General features: G+C 34.3%; 1 protein-coding gene across 1 annotated transcript in view; it reads right to left on the bottom strand.

Moving 5' to 3' along the window:
- LOC134529851 (delta-1-pyrroline-5-carboxylate dehydrogenase, mitochondrial) overlaps window positions 1–8,638 on the bottom strand; it is a 54,483-nt gene continuing 45,845 nt past the window's right edge. Inside the window, exons 11-12 of the mRNA XM_063364363.1 lie at window positions 5,431–5,549; window positions 1–2,729 (exon numbers count right to left, since the gene is read on the bottom strand). Of these exons, the coding sequence (XP_063220433.1) occupies window positions 2,617–2,729; window positions 5,431–5,549 (232 nt within the window). The 3' untranslated portion in view covers window positions 1–2,616. The remainder of the gene's footprint in view (window positions 2,730–5,430; window positions 5,550–8,638) is intronic.

The following is an 8,638-nucleotide window of genomic DNA, read 5'->3' as shown; positions in this document are numbered from 1 at the left end:
TTAATACTCACACACTTTATTACATACATAGTTTTACCACGTTCTTGTGTGAACAGCAAAAAAACAAAGTGTTAAAAAATAATCGTGTTTGTAAGAAATGTACATAAAGAAATGTATTTACATAATTATTCTAAGACAACTATACACAATTAAAATAATATGAGAATTGTACAGGGTCAAAATTAAAATTGCACAGTTGTTTAGTGCATAGTTTAAAGCTCACTACAGTGGGAATCAAACATACTGGACACTGAATAAGTTTGTCACAAGGAAGCCTCAAAACCAGAAGTGATACAAAATCACAAAACTTGCACACAGAAGATGCATACTGTAAATAAAATTCCGGCAACACAAAAACAAACACAAGCAGTAAGTATATTACTGGAAGTAATATTTTAAGAACTATAAAAAGTGACAAACACAATAAAATTAATTTTTGCAGGACATGAGTTTACCGATGTAAAATTAAAAATTGAGGACACAAGGACACAAAAATGTCAAAGTGTTTACTGGAAGCATAAACACTGTAGATAAAAACATTCCATTACATCATGGCATAAAAATTTTCAAAGACTGACATTGCAAAACATTTTCAACGTAGCATTCAGGAATCTTCCGATGAAACATCTTATTTTTTTAATGAACTTGCTTTCAAACAATAAATATTATTCACATAGAAAAGGTTTCCAGCTTTAAGATGCATAACAGAGCCCGGGTCATATGCAGGGGTGGAGAAATCCTTAAAAAAAAAATCATCATTCCCACCAACAAATGCTTCTGCATAGAGTTAAGGTAAGTTGCACAGGCAAATCAGAACGTTATACCCTGAAATATTCAAATGGACTCTTGTCAAAAATTAACTACAAAATAAACCAAGTAAATTAACACAATAAAAGAAAGTGTGTGAATTACATTCATGAGAATTTTATAGTTAATTATGTAAAGCAATGAGAAACATTATACAGCTGGGAGAAATTATTAGGCAAAATTCAAACACAATACATTTTGAGTGTTTAGGAAAGTTGATCTTTTATGTGACATGAGCATACTTGCAAAAACCAGTCACACAATTCTTTGCCACAAAAAGTTATTGTGTCAGAGCATATGTCACTGAAATGTATGAAAAATTGGAGGTGAGTTTGTGTTTGTTATGATAAACAGTAACAATAAATATTTTCTCAACAAAAATTATGAAAACATAAATGTACACTTTACTGCTACCTATTAAACTGGGACAGTTATCTTCAAAGGCAGTTAAGACAGCCGCTTGGCTGAGCCTCCAAACTGCAAATGGACTGTCATGCGTTAACGTGCCATTCATAAACTGCGGAAGATTGTTGAAACCTTTGATATTATAAATAGCTAGGGCCATATGCTTTTCGCGACAAGAGTTCCAGACCAGCTGTGTGTTAAAAACTTTGTAGCAGTGTCTGGGTTTTTTTATTTCCGGGTACATGTCTGCTGTCACCACACCATTCCACGCAGAAGCAAACACGTCCTGAATGGCCAATGGCCCGGGCCAAACTTGGAGACGGCCACCAATCACAAGGGAACAATCACTAGCACAGGCATACCTTACTGTAGTCTAATGAGTAGAGACCGGCAAAATTCGCGGTTTCGATGGCCTTCAGGATAGACTGCATATACCCCTGTACACTCGGGCAAATAACGCAAGTTCATTGGATGCCGACTTGTAAGTCGTCTCAATTGGTTTGTCTGTGATTCAATCCTTCTTTGGTTGAGGGTTTATAACTGGTTGAGATTCGTCCAGATGAACAGTAAGCCCATAACAAAATTATCTAAGAGGTATATGTGTTTGAATTCTAGCCTATCACCGAATGAATCTGCGAATTTTGCAGGTCTCTACTAATGAGCATTGGGATATTTTTACAAAATAACATACATGCCAATATGAATAGCATTTAAAAGGCAATACACTTTCCAATGCAAGTTTTCTCTTGAAGGAGTATTTTTTTTTAACAGTTACAAAATGGGTGTATTCACAAAATGGTTTAAGCATTAATATTTGGGTACACAATATTGAAAGTTATATTCAACTGTAAAATAATTGGGCCACCTCTTAAAGTCCAATAGAGGCTGTAAACAAAGAGACTGCACCCCAGTACAATGCTTTGACTGTAAAGGCCAAGTGTCGTGTGATGCATGAGCCACTGTTACCATAAGCAGTCGTTTTTTAGACCTCAAGCATTCAGCCAAGCGACCCTCTTAAGCAAAATACAACACCTTACATTCAATGTTCCGATGAACTGCAGTTCATGAATATTACTATGGTTCTGTTGATACACTATTATAACATGAACTATTGCTTGACATTTAATTGTACACAATTGTAATTTAGTTGTGAGAAGTTGGGAATTTTTTTTTGTAAAAAGACTATAAAAATCTTGTACCACAGATGACTACCAGAAAGTGTAATGTGTATTAACCTACAGAAAATGTGCACATTTTTACATCTCACACAATTAATTGCAGAAATATTATGTGGCAGATATGTTTAACAAAAAAATTCCCCACCAAATCTCATTCCACAGAAAAATGAGAACATTGCTATTTTCTCATCTGAAACATTGTACTAGCATCACAGTTATGCATTTACTATTTCATGTAGGGATAGTCCCAGCTGCTCAAAGGCACAAATGTCTCCTTGACAGATTGTGGAGATGTCCAGCGTAGTACGTAGTGTGGTCCACCTGCTTTGTCATTTGTCCCTGCAAACAAACCAAATATTACTTATTTATATATATAACAATTTGTTTATAGTGAAAAAACGTCTTTTAGAGTTCAAATTAAAAACTACTACCAGTAAGAAGCAATATTCTCATATAAGATTCAATAATATTTGCATGTATAATAGTACCGTACCTACAAAAGAAAAAAGTTGACCATTGAAAAAAAATTGATTGTGAAAAAAAAATGTTATTGTTTGTATGTAACCATACAAAACTATATGTTGTAACCTGTTCCACAAGCTTTCTTGGAACTGAAGTGTTTTTAGATTTTTTAAAGAACGTTAATATAATATAATTTTTTTTTGTAAATTAAATGGCAAGGTATAGGTAGCAGGTGTTGTGAGACACTTACGGTAAATTCGGTTGTTTTAGTTAGTGGGAGGTTTTGATTTAGCTTTCATGTATAATTATTTTAAACTGTTTTTATTTAGCTTTAAAACCATTATTAAGTTATGTTTTTAGTTTCATAAAGGCTACGTATTTAAGTAAAAAAACCGATTTAAGACTATTTGTGGCGTGATGGAGAATACTTTAATACCCGCTAGAGGCGGGGCAGGAGGGGAACTTGTGACAGAAGGAATCAGCTGGTGTGAAGGGGAAGTCGCTGTGAGCAATGGACGAGTGAAGGTCACACGGTGGCAGTGTGAAAACTGTGGTCCGTGACGCAAGCAATTTTTGAGTCTTTTGCAAAAAAAAACCATGACGGGTGTGTGGTGCATTATGACTACTTCAAAGATTTGTCGATTGTTTGGAAAAAATCAGGCTTCTTTTTTTTACAAATTCAGCAAAAAACATAACAATACCCTCGATAAAAGGATGTTATTTGGCTTTTAGAATTAATGTTTTTTACAGACTTGTGCCAGCATTTCAATGAATTGAACCTAAAGCTTTAAGGTCCAAATAAAATGATTATTGTGACAATAAATCTCATTCGTGCTTTTGAGGCTAAATTACAAGTTTACAGTAATGATATTGCTACTAAAAACAAGTATTTCCCAAACGATATTGCTACCAAAAACAAGTACTTCCCTGACTAAAAAAAAAAAATCACCAAAGATCTAGATTTACACAAAAAGCCAGACAAAGAAAAAGTCACTAAAGAGTGTAATTCTGTAATTCATTCATCAATGAAAAATTTTCAGGTTCAAATAATTATCAGAAACATTCAAATTTTTAATATATCCTGATGTGACTTCAGTGGATAAATTAAACTTGTCTAAATTTGATTGGTTGGCGATTAAAGAAATTGAAATGCAGCCAATTCACTTACAGTCTAGTTCAATGTGGACTCAAAAATTTATTGGATAAGGAAACAGTTGGAATTAAATGTAATAGAAAGACTATCTGACAATACCAAAATTATGGAAACGTGGAACTCAATTCCAGACATATTTAGTTGTCTGAAGAAGCTGGCTTTTGCTTTCTTAACAATATTTTCATATACCTATGAATAACATTAAAAACTTGCATCAAAACCGTTCTGTCAGATAACTCCAGTTCAGCTGGCATTCTGCTAAAAGTAAAGTACGAGCCTAATATAAGATATTTAGCATCTAATTTGCAACAACAGAAATCCCTTTAACGTTTTCTTTTATTTAAATAAACATAAAATAGTAAACAATTTAATTGCTGTACAAATTTCGAGTTGAAAATAAAGAGTTTTTAAGTTAATAGCATCTAGTTTTATTTTTAGCCATTATTATTATTATTATTAACATTATTATTATTTCCATAAAAAATAGCACATTCACCAATAAAGGTTTGCCATTCCTGATATAATACTAAAAATGTATTGTTGGTTTTATGGTCAAAATTACTATCCCTCATTCTTTCTTTCGCCTTTATCTTGACACGACAATCTGCAGCAAAATGTCCCATTCGGTTACAGTTGTAGCATTTGCTAGGCACTGCAGGTGGTCTGTTTTGCTTGTTTGTTGTTCCAGTGCGATCAATTACTGTACCAAAGTAACAAAAAAAAATTTTGAACGGTAGGCCTACAAATATACATTTTGAATCTGGTTATCCAGGATCCAGTTAGTATTTCTATTTTGTTTCATGTTATGATGGGAATATGTATAACTGAAGTTGAATTTGTTTAGTTCAGCTAAATTGAACAAAAGAAAATATATTTATTATGGCAACCTAGAGAAACTAATTCACTGAAATTGTACTGATGACAGCTGTCGTGTCCATCCTGGTCCCCAGGCCCGCTGTTGCCCATAGATGTCTGGTCCGGGCATGAGTGTAATAAGTGTTTGAGTGGTGCTTCGAGTGGTGAGCGCACCCGAGCGCTGCGACTGGTGTGATAAATGACAGTGCAATCTGACCCGTACCGCGTTCTGTCTCCCACGCATCTCGTGCGTCCCCCTCCCCTGCTTCCCGCTCGCCGTGCGCCGGTGCGTGGGAGGCAGCCGTAGCTCGCCTCTCATTCGCGATGGAAGCCTCCGAGCGCTGCTCCGCGCTTCGCCGCTAGCGACTCGTGAGTGGTTCGGCGTTTAGCAGCCAGTGCCTAAACGACATAGACCGAACTAAGTGGCGTCTCGAGCGACCCCTGTTGTCCTGGCCCCCTGTTGCAAGCCACAAGGTGAGAACCCGTAGGCTGGCCGGCGTTCTCGTCACGACAGGGAATCACTCGCAACGGGGGTCAGAGAGCCAGGTGTCGTCAGTACATTCAACATACCTGACCAGCGTCCACCCCCAAAAGGCTGCTGCCCAACAACTGCTCCCGTGCATTTGTCGTTGATGTAGAAATTACCAGCCGTCATTTTTAGTTCTTCAATGGCATGCTTGAGAAACTGCCTGCAAACAAAAAGTACAAATAAAAAACAAAATTTCCTGACATTTGCCATTCACTTTTTTTTAAGTAAAAATAATTGAATTATGGAAGCTCCCAAATTTGACGCAATGCTGCCAACAGTGTACGTGTGAATTTTGGGTGTCATCACCAGTCACCAACTACCATAGCTTAAAATTAAATATACATCTTCAAATACTTCTAAGACCAAACATAACTATTTCCCACCAGGATCCTGTCTGTGACCCAAACACCAACACTCATATTTCAGTATCTAACCATGCTTAGAAAGTACAACATATAGGATGTGTCAAGATGCAAATTTTTAAAACAATTCAAAACATTTTGTAAAATGTAATTTGCAACATAAACAGCGTCAAAGGTAGATAACATATTTGCTCGGAAGCTAGACAAGGATTTTTTCCAATCTCAGAGAAAATAAATAAGAATCTTCCTTGCTTTCAACTATCATGTTAAAATTTACATTGTTGATATTGTTTCCTGTCAGCTGCTTAAGTTAAAACTAAGTTATATTAAACAGCAATTATTCCAGTAACAACTATAACTGCTGTATTTATAAAAATAAAACTGGTAGAGGTATAAGTCTGTGCATTGGACAAAATTATATATATATATATATTTATTTATTAGTGATGGGTCAATTCCTGTTTTTTCCCGGTTCTCGGTTCGGTACCGGTTCTTAAAAATCGGTTCTCGGTTCTCGGTTCTTCGGTTCTGACTTAAAAAAATAAAATAAATATTATTCACACATTATTTATGAGGTGTTTTAAGTAATAAACTATTTATTGTTTTGGCTACAAAAAAGCACTAAAAAGCATGTGTCCAGACTTACATCTTCAACAATTTACTGTTTATAACACTTAAAATAATAATTTGTTTGTATTGTTCTGTCCTCAATGTTTTGTTTTTGTATGCTTACAAAGAAATGCATTGGCATAATGATTCAGTCTTTAAAGAGGCTATCACAGCAAATTTTAAGGTTTAGTATAGTTTTCAAGCTACAGTAAACACACCAACCTTAATAAAACTAAAATTTACTATCTTAATTAAACCCTCCTTTAAAACATAGGAATAAAAAGAAAATGTTACAATAATGGAAATAAATACAATGATGGTGAACTTTCAAAGAATTAAAATATTAAATTGTCCATCAAACTTATTGCCTACATTGAATTCAGTTTGTTTGCACAGTCAACATTAAATTACTGCCACACTTCTGATGCCATTTCTTACACAATTTGCTATATTTGGCCAGAATAATTATACTTTACAAGTGTCAACAAGCATTTTGTAACTTCCCCCTTCAAAAAAATCCCGTTTGTCTAAAAGAGAAAGTTACTAGCCATTACACTAGATGGCTGCAGATGCAGTGAACTTACATTCCAAAGCACTGCACAAAATAAATTCATTAAAATTTTATAATGCCGAAAATTATTACGGAAAATTTTTAATCAATCATTAATTCTATTGAACAAATATTCTGTGGAATTTGCAACACACCAGTCACCCTTACTTACGTGTCAACGACTCAATTAACTGCCTATTTTTAAAAACAAATTGAAACAAACATGGCGTCTTTCTGTTATCACATCTCTGCTGAGGCACGTCATAGAGTTGCACACCTCTATGAACTACACACATCTATGGCACCTTCAACTGTGATGTTTTGATTGTAAAACGTACTTTGTTTACAGATGTGGCGAGAACATTAAATATTTTCACGTGTTATTTATTTTATAGTTAGAGATGAATATTATTCCACGGAAGTCCAAAAAAATAATTCATATGTGGATTGGACGTGAGTTGAGCCATTTCATGCTGCAGTTAAGTTATAGTGAAGGACTATTTTCGTAAAGGGTTTTGCTATACTGCCGGTACCGGTACCGGCACCGGCACCGACATTTTAGCTGCGGTTCTCGGTGCCGGTTAAAATGCTGAGAACCGTAGGAACCGAGACCGACACATCCCTTTATATATATATATATATATATATATATATATATATATATATATAAAATGAAACAAAATCCAAAAAATTTTTAACCCCTCTCCTTTTTCCCCACAGTAAAAAAAGGAGAGGGGTTAAAATTTTGTGGATTTTGTTTCATTAATAGCAAGCCTAACAACTAGCATTACCTACATTATGTAAGATAATTTGATACCTATATTATGCATTTCAAATAAAGATGTGATTATTTATAAAAGCTTCAAATTCTAACAGGTATCTGTAATAAAATTCCACAGAAAAAGTTTGATTTTTAATTATTCGGTACCTATAACCAAGTTGAATAAAATTGTAAATGTAAAAACTGGCATAATTTAATTAAAATGAAATACAGCAGACTCCCAGTTATCCGGTTTGCATGTCAAACGTACCATATTTTACGTCCATAAACCATGAACACAAATATAATTTTTGACTTTTTTACTTCTTTGCATGCACAATGGCAACGGCACTTGTGTAGCATTAAACAAAAAGCAATTAATAAATAATGGGACAAATTAATAATGTAACAAATCAACAAACAATATTTTGCTCTATCCTCAATAGCTATTCAATTCCTTCATCGCATATTTATTTCAGACGACGCTAGAGTATTCAGCCAACGTTTATATTCTGTCAGATCGTCAGCAGCGGCTTGGGAGAGAAAAGCCACGAGCTTTCAGGGCTAGGTTACCTCATGCGTATTTGGATGCGCTAGTGGCAAATATGGTAGAAACACATTTACTAAACAACAGTGTTGGGAATTATGTTAACAGGTTAAATAATCTTGCTAATAATAGAAAACATTAAGTTTATGCTTTTTTTAAAATCTTATTATGACAAATATATCTCCTATATCAATAACATTTATTAACTCAGAAATGTTGGTAGCACCTACTTGGGAATGTTATGCCTAAGCCCTACTACATAAACAATGCGGTACGTGAATTTTCAAATTTAATTTAAAGTTGTTTAATCTCTAAATGTTATACAATATTTATTTAAAAGTACTTGAAATGTACTTAGAATAAAAATTAGTACTGTAAATTAATTTTAATGGGAATCGTGTTTTGATTAAAATGGTAGTCA

This window comes from Bacillus rossius, chromosome 2, assembly GCF_032445375.1.
Source record: "Bacillus rossius redtenbacheri isolate Brsri chromosome 2, Brsri_v3, whole genome shotgun sequence".
Taxonomy (NCBI): Eukaryota; Metazoa; Arthropoda; class Insecta; order Phasmatodea; family Bacillidae; genus Bacillus; species Bacillus rossius.
The sequence above is the reverse complement of the archived record's forward strand: the minus strand, read 5'-3'. Positions and strand labels throughout refer to the sequence as shown.